This window comes from Solenopsis invicta, chromosome 12 (assembly GCF_016802725.1).
Source record: "Solenopsis invicta isolate M01_SB chromosome 12, UNIL_Sinv_3.0, whole genome shotgun sequence".
NCBI classification, from domain to species: domain Eukaryota; kingdom Metazoa; phylum Arthropoda; class Insecta; order Hymenoptera; family Formicidae; genus Solenopsis; species Solenopsis invicta.
The window spans coordinates 8,216,032-8,231,321 of record NC_052675.1 but is presented as its reverse complement, the minus strand read 5'-3'; the positions used below and the strand labels follow the sequence as shown (position 1 = coordinate 8,231,321).

Here is a 15,290-nt window from a genome sequence, read left to right as displayed (position 1 = left end):
TTCTTATTGTAGCAACTTTTCCTCATTATATATACTTGATATCAAATAATGTTTCAATGACATTTTATTGATGTCAAAGATGTTATTAAAATATTATTAAAACGTCATTTGATGTCATTTTATTTATTGGATATATAAAATATATCATAAAAATAATTTTCAAGTACATAATTGAGGTATTAGAAAAGATCATATTTTATAGGTTTAATATAATGTATTGAGCATATTGCTTAAAATTTTGTTTATTACAAGTAGATAAACAAATTTTTATAAAAAGGACCCAAAAAATATAAAGTCATTTCTCTATAACAATCTGAATAGGATCTATTTTTGGTGCAATAGGAACAAAAAGGATATCAAAAAACAAGAAACAATACATTGATATCTCTTATAAACACTGTATAATTTCTAATAAAATATTTGTTAACATTCACTATTATTTTTAGTCAAGTATTCGTCAAGATCCTCAATGGAATTGATATCCTTTAAAGCAGAGTGGTTACTATTTTTAATAAGTGCTGAGTCTCGAATTTGTTGGTATTCATATTCTATTTGCGCATTTCGCAAAATTACTATCTTTCTCACTTTCATAGAATAAAACATGAAAATAAATTGAAACAAACCTAACCCAAAACATGCGAGGGCAATGAGAAGACCAAAGTATGCATTTGGCTCGCGTTGAGGTGGTGGCCATGGTCCTCCGGCTGTACGTACCTCATATTCCCATTGACTTCCATATTGCCTACAATAATTTATTTATGTACAATATAAAATTAATTACAAAAACAAGTCTTTTGATTATAGCTTGATTACAAAAAATTATATAAAAAAAATATTAAATTTCAGTTTTGTTATATCAAGAGTAAATACTGAATTATAATTTGATTCAATTAATGTATCAAGAAACTAGAAATTATAGATTTTTTTGATAAGGTGTAAATTCAAAAATGCAAAAGTAAAAATCGTGACTAAAAAAGTGACTTAGTGCTATTATTGCTTATTTCACAAAACAATGTTTTTTTTTTAAGAAGGAATCAATATAACTTACCTATCGTGCGAATTATGTGTATAGGATGGGTTATATCTATCGTATTTCAAAATAAAATCATATTGGCGTCTAGTATTTTCTTTTCCCAGGATCTTGTATGCTTCATTTAACCTCACAAAATCAGCATGACCTTGTTTTCCACTAGTATCAGGATGCAGCTAGCAAACGTAAATACGTACTTTATGATATAAAACAAAATAGTAAAAATGGAAAGAAAGTGTCGTTTACAGGTATCATAATACTGTACAAATTGAAAATTCATGTATAATGAATTTTCCTAGTAAAAATTATTTAGAACGCTACATACTTGTTTCGACAATCTAATAAAAGCTTGTCTGATCTCTTTCTGTGATGCATCAGGAGAAACATTTAAAGTTTCATAATGATTCTGCTGGTACCTTTAAAAGGAACGCGCTACATTGACAATAATTACATCTGTTTCTTTTAGCAAGGTGACATTACACTTTCTGCACTCGGAACAAAATAAATATTCTCGTACATTAAAGGGAAACAAGAAAAAAAGAGTACAAATAAGAGAGTACAAAAAGTGACCAGTTAAAAAAAAACACGTTTATTGTTTAATAACGATTACGATATGACAAGGCAAAATTCTAACCTGCGAGTCCCGTAACTTCTGGCCACACAGCAAACTTCCGGTTTGCACAATCGGAGGAATTGTGCCATTGTTCGACAACGCGATGTTTCTCAACAAAATGATAAGTCATTTCGAAAACTTGAAACATTTTGCGCATCAACAATCCGTTTGTCAGGCGGCCGCTGCCATTTTTCATAAATGTCGTTTGACGTAATTTGACGTGGTAAAGTAGTTTCCTTCCTTTTCTGTTCGATGTATATATATATCGTGCAATCGGTAAATGAGGTTATAGGAAATCTATTTTATCGGTCGCTTCCATATGCACCGACGTAGTTAATATTTGGTTTTTTCACGCTTAGCGATTACGTACTCTGTGTTTGCGCATGGCACCACTGATAATGGGAAAGCGAACGAGCGCTGTCTTGATTGGCCGTCAAAAGTTGTTTACGTTAGGGAACTGCGGTTTGAAAGTTGATGCGGCGATCGGGCACGATCGGGGCGAGGCCGCGAGACGATTCCGGGGCATTTGTGATCCGTATTTCTCGTGTCCGATTCGACGATGGTGCGATACACCGCCCTGAAAGGTTTGTACGAGCTGGAGAAGACAATCGGTAGCGGTGGCTTTGCCAAAGTCAAGCTCGCGACTCATGTCGCTACCGGCGAAAAGGTTGCCATCAAGATTATGGAGAAGACTGCGTTAGGCGTAAGTAGAGTCTCAATTATTTATGTTATTGCAACAGAAGGTAAATTTTATGGCAATTTTCTTTTGCTTGTTGACTGATCTTTCTCCCTATTGTATCTTAAAATACAATTTATTGTGTTATTTTAGGAAGACTTGCCAAGGGTGAAGCTCGAAGTAGAGGCACTAAAGACACTGTTGCATCAACACATTTGTAGGCTGTATCAGGTGATAGAAACAGACAGTCATTACTTCATGGTGATGGAATATTGCTCTGGTGGAGAACTGTTTGATCATATAGGTAATGCTACATATGACGAAAGGAATCTTTCGCACTTTCAAAAACTACGAATATTAACGACATTGTATTTATATTGCAGTTGAGAAAAATAGATTGTCAGAATTTGAATCCCGCAAATTTTTTTGTCAGATAGTGTCTGCTGTTGCATACATGCATAATTTGGGATATGCTCATAGAGATTTGAAACCTGTAATTACATTTTTTATTTTTTGCATTATTATATTATCTGCATAGTTATTTTTTCCTTTAGCCCCAATTTAACTTATTGATTATTTTTTTCTTTTTAACAGGAAAATGTTTTACTTGATAAAGATGAGAATTTAAAGTTAATTGACTTTGGATTATGCGCAAAACCCAAGATGGGAATTCAGGCACATTTATATACCTCGTGCGGTTCTCCTACATATGCTGCACCAGAACTCATAATGGGAAAGAAATATCTAGGTAATTACTTTTTTAAACGTTTTTCTCTGTAATTTAATATTTAAGATACCAAATTTTTTTGCAGGCTCAGAAGTAGATATTTGGAGTATGGGAGTTCTTCTTTATACTCTACTGTGTGGCTTTTTGCCTTTTGATGACAATAATTTAGAGAACCTGTACAAAAAAATACTTGTAAGTTTTACCATTTATAAATTATGGCAAAAGTATACATATCATATATGTTTTAGAGTGGCAAATATGAAGAACCATATTGGTTGTCTAATAATAGTAAAATGCTAATCAAGTCAATGTTGCAAATTGATCCGGTAAAGAGAATTACCATTCACGAATTGTGTTGTCATCCATGGATTACGGGAAGTTCTATGAAGTTTATATCGTTTATTCATAAAACAGAAGTAAGAATTTTTTTGGTGCAGAAAAATTGATTTTATAGTTTTAGATTTTATAACTATATAAAATTTGTTTCATGTAAACATCTAGTTTGAAAAAGATGATGAGGTATTGAGTACTGTATCTGCCATTTGTGGTGTGAATAGTGTAGATATATGGAGGAAACTTGTGCAGAGTGATAGAACTGATTATAGAACGGCTACATATCTGTTGTTACTTGACAGAAAATTGCGTGGACTTTCATTGAAAATACCATCTTTGACGAAAACGCATTTTAAGCAAGAAATAGTGAGCTCATATTTTTAATGTGAGATTGATATTAGTTATGATTTAATTATACAAATTTTGTTCTCATTATAGAATGGCAAAAATTTGCCACAACGTGAAATAATAGTCAAGAATTTTATAACCAAACTTGATCATTCTCCAAGTAGCAGAACAAACAACGAGCAATCTCCAACAATTGATGTCACTTATGATGTCTTGCCCAAGAAAAATGAAAATAACTTTCGAGAACCATGTATATCAACAAGAAAAAGATTACGAAGTAGAGACTGTGACGATATATTATCACCTGGTAAATATTTTATTCAGATTTTTAATATATAATATCTAATATTTTTAATGCACTGAAAAAAAAAGTTGTTAATTTGATTAAATTTCTTTAGTTCAAGTATTATTTATCTCTTTAAGTTTTATATATACACTGAGAAAAATGTCTGGAGAATAACGATCCTGTTAAAAAGTAACAAACAGATATTTCCGATTATTTAGATCGAAATGTGCAGAAATGAACGGATAAATCTGTTTAAAAATACAGCACAAAGTCTAAAATTGGATCATAAGATATTTAAAAGATATCTTTAAGTCTTCTTTTGAAAAGGTGTCTTAAAGACATCTTTTTAGATGTCTTAAAGTCGTCTTACGTCCCGATTTTAGACTTTGTGCTGTATGGGAAGGATTATCCGACAGATTATCCGTTTATTTCCAGATATTCTGATCTAAATAATCGGAAATATCCATTTGTTACTTTTTAATTCGATCGTTATCCGATTGAAATTTTTCTCATTGTATGTATATGTATGTATGTATGTATGTATGTGTGTGTGTATATATATTTATGTATTTGACTAAATATATAGTATTTGTATAAATATATACAAAATTTAATATATACAAATTACTCGAATTTAAGCATATATATATATATATATATATATGCTTAAATTCGAGTAATTTGTATATATTAAATTTTGTATATATTTATACAAATACTATATATTTAGTCAAATACATAAATATTTGAACTGAAAAGATTTAATCGAGTTAAAAAATTTAGTTAAACTTTTTTTATATACCTATTTTGATACCTATCCTAATTCTTTTTTTAATTACTGTGTTTTTATGAACGAAAATGTCCTAGTTTTTATTGAATTATTATGATTTTGTGAAAAATTTTTGCATAGTAATTAGTACATCAGTTTTTTATGTTTTTTGTATATTTTATATGTACAACTGTTTATCAAACGCGTTGCAGCCGTACCTAATTTAGTAGTACAGTTTCTAAAGTTTACTTCTAATTAGGTGATGCTAACACCACCTAATTAGAAACTTTAATGAAAGTTCTCGACTGCGATAAATTACAGTAGTCGCGCGAAAAGTAGATAATTACCCCGAGAAGAGCAATGACTTGCTAACAAACGCAATTTGGACTTAAGAATTTCCGTGTACAAGAATCCTGCCCCAAAACTTCTTAGAAGATACACTATTCCTCGAGCACTATTACATTTGAATCCTTATCGCTCAGAAAAGTATAAACCTTTCAGTAATTCTATGTATATAATTTATTAATAATACATAAATGATATTGAAATTATGTTTACGACTTAGTTTTATATAATATTACTACAGTACCAGCAAAACGACAGCCTGAAAATAGATCACCTACTCCAACACAATCTTCAACACCAGAACCCAAGTAAGTTTATGAGTAATAATGTAACAAATGAAAATAATGTAACAAATGCAATGTTTAAAAATATGATATTTTTTAGAGTTTCTCAAACATCTACACCTGGTAGTGCAAGAAAAGTCATGATGGGCTTAGAACGAGGATTGAATCGGGTAAGGTGTGTTCTGACACCAAAAAGGCGCATAAAGAATGAAAACACCGATCCCGATGAACCAACTGTATTGACGGGAAAGGTATGTTTCACATCTAAATTATATGAAAGTATAAGAAGTGTATGTTTCTATCTTGCAAATAATAAATTTTATTTTGTTATCAAAGGGTCTGTCTAATGTATCTGCAACATGCAGCGGTTGTCCGAAACATGTTCTCTCGAAATTACGAAGAGCACTACGGCAGAAGGGTATAATGTGCCGTCAGAAAGGGTAATTATAATTTTAATAAAAATTCTGAACATTTTGTACACTATTGCATGATCGAAATATTATATATTGTCGTAGATTCATTTTGCAAGGGGAAACTGAAGAGTTCTTTCCGCAAGATAGGAAAGATTCTTTAAAATCGATTTCCTCTCAGAATTCCTGCTCCTTCGAATTGGAGGTCTGTCTCTTGGAGATCGATCCGAATGGTAAACGATTAGTCGGCATTCGTCGAAAACGATTAAAAGGTGACGCTTGGGTTTATAAACGCGTCTGTGAGGAAATTCTTGCCCTCACTGCAGAAGATATTTCCACAAATTCAGAGGTTCCTTCTGAATCCAAGTGTCCTATTTGAAATGGCTCTGTCATCGTTACATGTATATACGATGTAGATTTCTCCATATATAGGAATACTAAGTAATTGTATGAGAATTTTGGCCATCTATTAAACAAATAATACTAAGTTTTATGTTTTATGATAAAAAAAATCGACGTTATGTGCAACAAATAGTATAAGATTTAAAAATAATTCTTGCAATTTTTAATTTTATTTAAAGGTTTAATTTAACTTATCAGGAAGAGATTATTTTGTTTGTAAAATGTACATTTATTTCCGCTAAAGAGATAAAGTATGAGTAACAGATCTCTAAAGATCTATAAATATATTTCTTGAGGTACGGGTAAAGTAAGTGAAATTTATAATGTATTTACGTGATATGTAAGTTTTAATAAATTATATCATTGCTCCTACATATATTTTCTTATTATTTATGTCCAAAATAAAAATAAAATATATCCAATAAGATAAGATTGATTCATAATAATGAAAAATGCATTATAGTGACATTCCTTGGCAAATTTTGATCAGAAGTAAATATTGTTTTTCGTTCGCTGTCTTTCATGTAACATCGGTATTGATCTCAAGAATATTCCGAGCAACGCGATCGATGCTGTCTATGGACAGCACAAAGAAATTTCCTGCGCGAGCACTTTGAGTGCTCTTTGCTTGCTCCTTTCTGTCCGGAATATGTAAAGCTCAATTTCGCGTTTATACCGCAGATATAAAGTATCGCGGCCCGTTTGAACCGGTCCGCATGCTTCGCCACCGGCCGGTATAGAACTATAGACAGGCGAAGATATAAAATCACCACAAATCGATCAGCATAAAGTGGTGCCGCACGTTTACTTCACTTTCGCTTTATGGGAAGACGAAACCGACCTTTTATCTTTGCCCGCTCAATAATCGCCGACTCTTCCCCGCGCGTAGGTACGCAGACAGGTATCCCCCCCCCCTCTCTCTGTCTCTCTCTCTCTCGCTCGTGCGCGCGCGCGCAGACCCAGTCCGATCGGCCGCTGTTTTTTCTCCCATACCGATTCGGTACCGGTGCAAGACAAAGCCAAGTTGCGCTGCGGCTTACCTTACAATTGCCGTACTTGCAGCGCGTATACTCCAAAAAAATGAAAAAAACTGTGCAGATTACCCGCAGAGTTGTAATATGACGATGTGAGGTATGGTATCATCGTCCACTTTTGGAAGTTTTTCTACGGAGACCGAAATAGAACTTTGGAAAAGGCAAAGTGAGCGCAGCATTGTATCGAAGAACAAATATATATATGCTACAAAAACAAGAAGATGTTGCCCGGAATGCGTATCGCAAAGAATAACTGTTAAACTTGGAAGCGATAAGCTGGCAATTAATTTTTAAAACAGGTTATCTTTCATAACCTTAATCCTAAAGTCTAAAACAAAACACGGGGGGATTTCCTGCTTGTGATATAAGTTTCTAAGCTGATCGGGTATAAATTGCAATTAACAGTATCAGCTCGAGTGCACGCACGTGCAATGTGCATGTTGCAATTTTCGTTTCATCTTTAAGCCGAAAGAGCCGAAGCGAAATATAAAAATATATAGGTATCTAATTTATTTACACATGTGTTGCTTAAAGTAATTCCGTTACTGCGTTTGCGTAATGTGCATACATACATTTTTTTTTACATTTGTTGATTACGTTTCACGGCACAATTCATTACTGAATTATTTTAAGTATGAATTTCATGTAGCTTTTTATTTTTGGAAACTTTTTAGATATTCTACTTTTTGCAATCTCGATCCAATTCTCTCTTGACAGATAGCATCACTTTCATAAGAGATATATCGTACAGAAGAAAACGCAAAATCTTGATATGACTCGCTACAGAACGGTTGCAACGCGCGAAATGTATTTATATTAAGATATAAATTAATTATGATTTGTTAATTTGAAGTTATGTATTTTGTAGAGCGTGAGGCGACGTCAGCTTCTACCAAGGACGTTATTGCTCGTGTACTGCCTCGTTCTCGCCATCGTATCGGCCGCTCGACACCGGTTCGTACCAATTACCGTCTAGCCGGCAACTAATTAAGGATTGGGGCAATGAGGCCCGGCGATACAGTTTCCGCGATAATGATTATCCGCGACGGTAATTGAGCGAACGGCTATAAACGCCGCAGGGGGAATGTATGAGGAAAGAGAGAAAATGCGAGGCGTGAATGATGAAGAAAAAAAAAAAGAAATAAGCTACATCATATTGGATTGGAAGCACGTAAGAGTTTCTGATTTTTTATTCATACTTCATATCTCCTCCTTGTATTTTATATTTTGCTTTCGTAAAAACGCAATCTTCAATCGTAAAATCACAACGTCATGGCTTCCTGTACATCTGTAAAAATATCCTTTCGTCTTTGCGAGGCTCGATTTGTGACAATTTTATTTGTGCATTAGGAATGAGAGAGAAAGAAAGGAACATGCTCCACGTCGACGAAGACGGTAAAAACGCTGATGGCGTGGATTTTGCGAGAAAGATGGAAGTCCTTATATCAGCTTGGACTGCTTCGAGTCAGGCGAGCTCGCGAGCAAGGCGCGTTACTGAAAGGTAAGTGTAGGCATATGTATAATACAAAACCACGCATACGAAGAAGAAGAAGAAGAAGTAAGGGTGGCACGCGCGTCCCGCTTCTATCGCTTCCGGGCATCAGCGTGCTCGCGAGCCGCGGCTAATTGCTCTTTAATGCAAGCGAATGAGTGAGCAAGCACGTTGCTTTTCTTAGGCGTACGTCGAAGAAAAACCAAGCCTCGACAACATGGTTAACAACGAAAATGCCACGTTAGCAGGTCCGGATTGGGCCGGCGAGTTATCGAGAAGAGCTCGATGGGCCTAGGGTTGCCATCCGTTCTCTTTTCCCCGGAAACCATCTTTTTTTTCGAAGCCATCTGGGATTTCAAGAAATTCTTTTAAATTTGTAAATTTTGATAAAATGCGAGAAAAAGATCGACGAAAAAAACTATTTAACGAAATTTTTTTGCTTTCAAAAATTTGTAAAGGATCTATCTGATGTAATTATAACTTGCAATAAGTTGTGATGTAACTTTGAAAGTACGAAGTCGGAAAAAAACTGCTATGAATTGAAAAGAAAACACAATTCTTTTTTGTTTAGCTCACAATGCAAATATTGAAAGAGTATTTTCTTTGATACAAGTTCTATTTAAGCATCAAAATCTTATATAGACTCAAAATTAAAATATTGTATAATTCTTTTGAATGATTTATAATATGCAATTGCAGACTAAAAACAAGTAAACTTTTTAATGTAGTATATATTTTCTAATATTTTATATTTATGTATTATATAAAACGTTTATACGTATGTTTCATATATATATATGCATAATTACATGTGAAATAATTATTCATAATTATTCATTGATTATGGACTAATTTTACTATATGCTTTTTTGTACCCGTCCGAGGTGGCAAATGAAATGTCCGGGGTTTTTGGTATGTATTAAAATTTTAAATATGGCAACCCTAGGTGGGCCGGTTCAAATCATAGAACTTATAGAAATGGAAGTGGAATAGGGTATCCCAGCAATGAATGGAGAGTTTGAGCAATATTTGAGAGACAGAAGATATATTTCTGTTTTGCTCCAGTAACTTTTCTTCTTTCTACACATGTGTTAAAGAAATTAACAGCAATGCTTTTAATAATTATCTAATTCTCTTTAATTTTATAAAATATGATATAATTGCAAATTGTATATTACTACAAAAACATAATATCGGACAATTTTATCTAAAAAGTTAATAAAATGACGTTTATGTACAGAAAACGAAAATCTTCCAGTGAAAATTTATGAAAACAATATGGTCACGTGTTGACATCTGAAGATTTTGATTAGCGAAACGTCAGTCACTGGGCAAGATAGAAAGATACTTCTGTCCTTTAGATCTTGCTTCCAGCTCGAGGTCTGTATTGCTGTCCCTTGCTTCAAATAGGACTACATGGGCCAGCATGAGCTTAAGAAAAGTCGGTTGTCTACAGATCTGCGAAAAGCACAAGCAGGAACCGATTGCGATTGGCCACATTTTTTTGCTTGGCAAAATTTCACATTTTTTTTAGATAAAGTGCATGTTAGTGCTAAAAACTGGTATTTTTCGGCAATAACAGATATTTTTTCTTTTATTAAAAATGATAGAATAGAAAATCGATATTTTTTTTTGTATTTCAATTCATAGGTAGTCTAATCTTAGCTATATCTATGTACATACATACACTAGGTTCCATGAATGCATTACCATATGAACTTGTATGGGTGTCAAGGCATAGCGATGTGGTCGGCGTGTCCCGCTCTAGATATTTTTATATCATGCCTGTTATCTGGTGATTATATTCAATTAAATTATTAACAATAATTTACCTCTTTTTGGTTTTAGTTAAATTTTTCTTAGATTAAAGTATATAATCAATTTTTAAGTTGAAATTAAATGTAATTGGTTTACTTTAAGAAAATTAATAAATATTGATAATAAATATAAATGTTATATTAAATTTTAAAATATATATGTATTTTATATGACTTTTAAATGCAATTTAAATGTTATTTAATTTAACTAATATTCTGTAGATGTTTAAATTTTTCAATCGATAGATTTTTCTATATATTCAAGATAAAGACATATAAGTAAAATAAATAAAATAAAGAATGAGGATAAAATTATAGACAAATTAAAGAATTTAAATAAATAAATGAGAGGAATTAATAAGATAATTTTAATATCAAAGATTAAGAAAATTAATCTAATTAAAAGAAATTGAAATCTGAAGGGTATTTGATTATTTGAAATTGGATCAAATCCACATTCAAATAGGGACGTTTTTTCACAATTTTGGAATGATTTTTTTTTAATTAATAAAAGGCCTAGCGGAATTAGTAGGGTGAAAGTGCCCCCATGGCTTTTCGAGTTGGCCTTTTTTTTATATGGAGACATGATAGAGCGATAAAACGATTTTTCTACATTTTCACGATTTTCTTAGTAACAAATCAAACAAAATTTTGAAAAAATGTTGAAAAAATTACACTTAGACATTAATAAAAATATTTTTGACATTTATTTTGATACAAATTTCGATTATAAAATATGAAAATAACTTTTAAACGTTTTTTCCACCCTGATTTCGTTGATTTACCATCTTGAAAAGATTACATGTGATTTCTGTCCTCAACTTCTACAAAATGTATTTTTTTCAGATTTTTTCAAAAGGTGCGTTACAACGAAAAAAATTAAAATAATGTTTTTCGTTAATTTAAAAAAAAATGAGCAGGTAAATCGTTTTTATTAGCTCTTTAACGTTTTATTTGTCTATAAAATTCCATATTGAAATGTTTTTATTTCATAAATATGAAATATATGCTTATGTTATAGAATTGTAAAAATTAAAAAATTATTTAGCTATTATTAATTTTCAACTTGTGATCAGCAAAACATTTCAATACGGAATTTAGACAATTGAAACGTTAAAGAGCTGATAAAAACGATTTACCTGCTCATTTTTTGAAAAAAATTAACGAAAAAAATGTTATTTTAATTTTTTTTATTGTGGCGCATTTTTTGAAAAAATCTGATAAAAATATATTTTGTAGAAGTTAGGAACAGAGACCACATGTAATTTTTTCAAGGTAGTAAATCAACGAAATCAGTGAAAAAAATGTTTAAAAGTTATTTTTATTTTTTTAAAATCAAAACTTGCATCAAAAACAAATATAAAAAATATTTTTATTAATGCCAAAGTGTAATTAATTTTTCAGAAATTTTTCAAAATGTTATTTGATTTATTACTAAGAAAATCGTGAAAATGTAGAAATATCGTTTTTATGCTCTATCATGTCTCTATATAAAAAAAAGGCCAACTCGAAAAGCCATGGGGGCACTTTTACCCAACTAATTCCGCTAGGCGTTTTATTAATAAAAAAAAATTATTCCAAGATTGTGAAAAAACCCATTTGAACGTGGATTTGATTCAATTTCAAATAATCGAATTTCAGATTTCAATTTCTTTTAATTAGATTAATTTTCTTAATCTTTGATATTAAAATTACCTTATTAATTCCTCTCACTTATTTATTTAAATTCTTTAATTTTTCTATAATTTTATGCTCATTCTTTATTTTATTTATTTTATTTATATGTCTTTATCTTGAATATATAGAAAAATCTATCGATTGAAAAATTTAAACATCTACAGAATATTAGTTAAATTAAATAACATTTAAATTGCATTTAAAAATCATATAAAATACATATATATTTTAAAATTTAATATAACATTTATATTTATTATCAATATTTATTAATTTTCTTAAAGTAAACCAGTTACATTTAATTTTAACTTAAGAATTGGTTATATACTTTAATCTAAGAAAAATTTAACTAAAACCAAAAAGAGGTAAATTATTGTTAATAATTTAATTGAATATAATCACCAGATAACAGGCATGATATAAAAATATCTAGAGCGAGACACGCCGAATCTACCACATCGCTATGCTTTGACACCCATACAAGTTCATATGGTAAGGCAGTCATGGAACCTAGTGTACATACAAGAATCTATACGTAAAAAAGCATCATACAAATTAGTATAAAATTTTGTGATGTTTATATTCCCAAATGTTGGACAGACTCGCCAATTACTAAAAATTTGAATTTCGGAACATCGAAATGATATCCGAAACAACACAGGCAATTATTCGGTCATTTTAGAGCACAGGATGCATCACAACCATGACTTTAATTGGGACAATGCTGAGATTTTAGATAATGAGAGGTCCCTCAGCAAAAGATTAATCTCAGAAATATTATTTATCAAACTGCAGAATATTAATTTAAATTACAGACAGTTATTGAATTTCTGAACATAATGGATATTTAGCGCTATTAAATAACTTCAAAGACCGAGGTTAACGACTTATAAGTATTTTTGTTCTATGTATCTTAAGTTTATTGTTTTGACTATATACGTTTTCACAATGTTACAAAAGATGACAATTATATTTTACTTATCGGAGGTCTTAGGCTGACTTGTATTTGCGAGCTCATTACAGTTCGTTCCTTCGAACTGACGAGTCACAATAGTGAAATTACGCTTATATACAAGAGTGTCATAGTAAAAAGTTCTTAAAGTTAAGTTTCGATACAATGTGACTGGCAATTGGTATCGTGCGGCTTCTCTAAGGTGAATAATTTAATGTGTGAAGAAACTGTGAAATTTAGGCCTGTCTGAACCTAGTGTTGGACTAGGTTCGCGGAGCAGAGTCAGGCAGCTTGTTCGAAGAAATTTTGGGGAATCTTATTAAAAACTGAATCTTGAGCAATCGGTCTAATTAAACTCATCTCATGTCTCTTTTTGTCTTTCGTTAGAAAATTAAGCGTTTCTTCATATGGTGAAACGATACAATCGTGACATTGCGGGTGAAAGTAAACGTAGTTTCTTGCAGTTTCCTCGTGCAATTGTATTTTCTTGAAATGCGATTTCTTCCGAGTCACGTACGGTCTTAAAGTGACATTTGTTACACGTAAGAAGCGATTTCCTCGCACACTTGCGCGTATCCTCAATGCACACACACAATGTTTCGTAATTTCTTTTTCGGATAGACAGAAGCCGCGAAGAAGTCGTTATGCAGCTTGCACTCGGAAGAAAGATGGAGTGCGCTAATCATCCGGCTTGCCTATTTTTATTTTTATTTTTATTTTTTTTTCATCTTTTCTTTCGGGATCAGCCCTGTTTATTCGCGGGAGGAAAGGGCACGCTGTTGGCAAAAATAAAGGGCAGAAAGCCCCGGATTCGTCGAGGCATGACCAGCGCGTCCACCAGAAGCTCATACATATGTACGCAGCTCGAACCGGGCAGTGGCGAGCAACCCTCCTCTTCCTCCTCCACCTCTTCCTTCCCCTTCTCTGGGACTCGCTCCCAAGGGGAGATCCCTCCGGAAAAATGAATATGCAGCCCGTGTAGAGGAGGGTATTATTTTATAAAATTTACTATCTCGTGCTTGCGCATTATCTACCCTCCTGCCAACTCCACCGACAGATTCGCCGCGAATTTCCGCGCTGACATGAAACCGGACTTCTGTAGCCACGAGATAAAACATTTCTTAAAGCGGACCAAACGCTTTTTCTTTTCCCAAAATGTATAAAATCCGATCTGAAAATAGATTTCTCCGCTGAAATAATAATAAGTCAATTATCTCAAGAGATCTTGATATGTTCGAAACTCGCACGTAGTTCTAGCGTAAAGCAAACTCGGACGAAAAGTTTTATATTGAGATATATTTTTTGGATATGAAAAATACTAATACACTTTATGCCGAAAAAAAAATGACTGAAATAAGACAAAATTAAAATACGCAGCGTCGTGGAAGAAATCTGTTTGCAGTCTGATCTTTACAATCCTCATCATAATTTGTACCTTCGACGCTATCTCACCCCACCTGTTCCACGACACTTCCTTTGGCTAGCGCGGGGTGGCGGCCCTCGAGCGAGGTCTAATTACAACGTCGCTCGCGAGCGTAACCGCTTGTGTTTTTCCAAGTGTGCTTCGTGCGCGTGGGGCTGCTCCGGCGCTTCTATAAAATTGTAGCCCCCTTATCGTCGTAGAGGAAACGAAACATTAAATCGGCTCCGGCCGACAGGGGCGGGCTTGTTTCGGTGGGTGCGTCTGAGATTTCCTGTGTGGACTGTGGATGCTAGGAAAGGATGGCTTCCTACGTAAAGGGCGCGTCCTGGTGTGCGTCCTCACGTCGAGCGCTCGATTTATATATGAGCCGGGGAACATGAAATAATCCGCCCATCTTTACCGTATAAATATAAATGTAGATCGTATCGTCTCGATCCCATCTCCATAATTTAGTTTTTTTTTTTTTTTTTTGCCTTTTCTAGAAATATCAGTGCGACGATATATTTCTGCGATGGGAATGAGATGTAAATTCGCCTTCGTATATTTATTCATTATATATTTTCTATTGTAGCAAGGTCGGACGGCACACGCGACGTATTCCATTCTCCGCCGGCCGTGCTCGTCGCGCAAACGCACGGTTTTTTCTTTTTTTCTTTTTTTTTTTTTTACGCG

The 15,290-nt window shown here is 32.9% G+C and overlaps 3 protein-coding genes across 10 annotated transcripts in view; 2 read left to right on the top strand and 1 right to left on the bottom strand.

Annotated features, from left to right (window-relative positions):
* Positions 1–229: 229 nt before the first annotated feature.
* LOC105198496 (dnaJ homolog subfamily C member 4) lies at positions 230–1,866 on the bottom strand. Its single transcript, XM_011165222.3, has 4 exons — positions 1,665–1,866; positions 1,356–1,446; positions 1,049–1,206; positions 230–742 (listed from the first exon to the last, which is right to left on the bottom strand). Exons 1-4 carry the CDS (start codon positions 1,730–1,732, stop codon positions 424–426), a joined length of 636 nt encoding a protein of 211 aa, XP_011163524.2. The 5' UTR covers positions 1,733–1,866; the 3' UTR covers positions 230–423.
* Positions 1,867–2,040: 174 nt separating this feature from the next.
* LOC105198495 (maternal embryonic leucine zipper kinase) lies at positions 2,041–6,597 on the top strand. Of its 2 annotated transcripts, none has more exons than XM_011165220.3 (12): positions 2,041–2,346; positions 2,473–2,623; positions 2,703–2,812; positions 2,914–3,067; positions 3,132–3,238; positions 3,295–3,462; positions 3,548–3,745; positions 3,818–4,034; positions 5,369–5,435; positions 5,512–5,662; positions 5,748–5,851; positions 5,927–6,200. In XM_011165220.3, the coding sequence occupies exons 1-12, from the start codon at positions 2,203–2,205 to the stop codon at positions 6,198–6,200; spliced, it is 1,845 nt and encodes a 614-aa protein (XP_011163522.1). In that variant the 5' UTR covers positions 2,041–2,202. The 2 variants fall into 2 exon arrangements, with proteins under 2 accessions (XP_011163522.1, XP_011163521.1); XM_011165219.3 differs by having other exon boundaries at positions 2,042–2,346; positions 5,348–5,435; positions 5,927–6,597.
* Positions 6,598–7,192: 595 nt separating this feature from the next.
* The window catches only part of LOC105198494 (paired box protein Pax-8), a 165,996-nt gene continuing 157,898 nt past the window's right edge, over positions 7,193–15,290 (top strand). For 4 of the 7 annotated variants that reach the window (XM_026137162.2, XM_039455720.1, XM_011165218.3 and 1 more), the window contains exons 1-3: positions 7,195–7,757; positions 8,126–8,428; positions 8,608–8,758. In XM_026137162.2, the coding sequence (XP_025992947.1) occupies positions 8,665–8,758 (94 nt within the window). In that variant the 5' untranslated portion in view covers positions 7,195–7,757; positions 8,126–8,428; positions 8,608–8,664. Of the gene's footprint in view, positions 7,758–8,125; positions 8,429–8,607; positions 8,759–15,290 lie in introns of all 7 variants that reach the window. The other 3 variants (XM_039455723.1, XM_039455722.1, XM_039455721.1) reach the window with 2 other exon arrangements.

Coding starts and splice junctions, on each gene's coding strand:
- LOC105198496 (XM_011165222.3), bottom strand. CDS start 1,732: ATGGCACAATTCCTCCGATTGTGCAAACCGGAAGTTTGCTGTGTGGCC. Junction 1,207..1,355: donor TTATTAGATTGTCGAAACAA/GTATGTAGCGTT, acceptor TACGTTTGCTAG/CTGCATCCTGATACTAGTGG. Junction 743..1,048: donor ACACATAATTCGCACGATAG/GTAAGTTATATT, acceptor AAATTATTGTAG/GCAATATGGAAGTCAATGGG.
- LOC105198495 (XM_011165219.3), top strand. CDS start 2,203: ATGGTGCGATACACCGCCCTGAAAGGTTTGTACGAGCTGGAGAAGACA. Junction 4,035..5,347: donor TGACGATATATTATCACCTG/GTAAATATTTTA, acceptor TTTACGACTTAG/TTTTATATAATATTACTACA. Junction 5,852..5,926: donor ATAATGTGCCGTCAGAAAGG/GTAATTATAATT, acceptor ATATTGTCGTAG/ATTCATTTTGCAAGGGGAAA.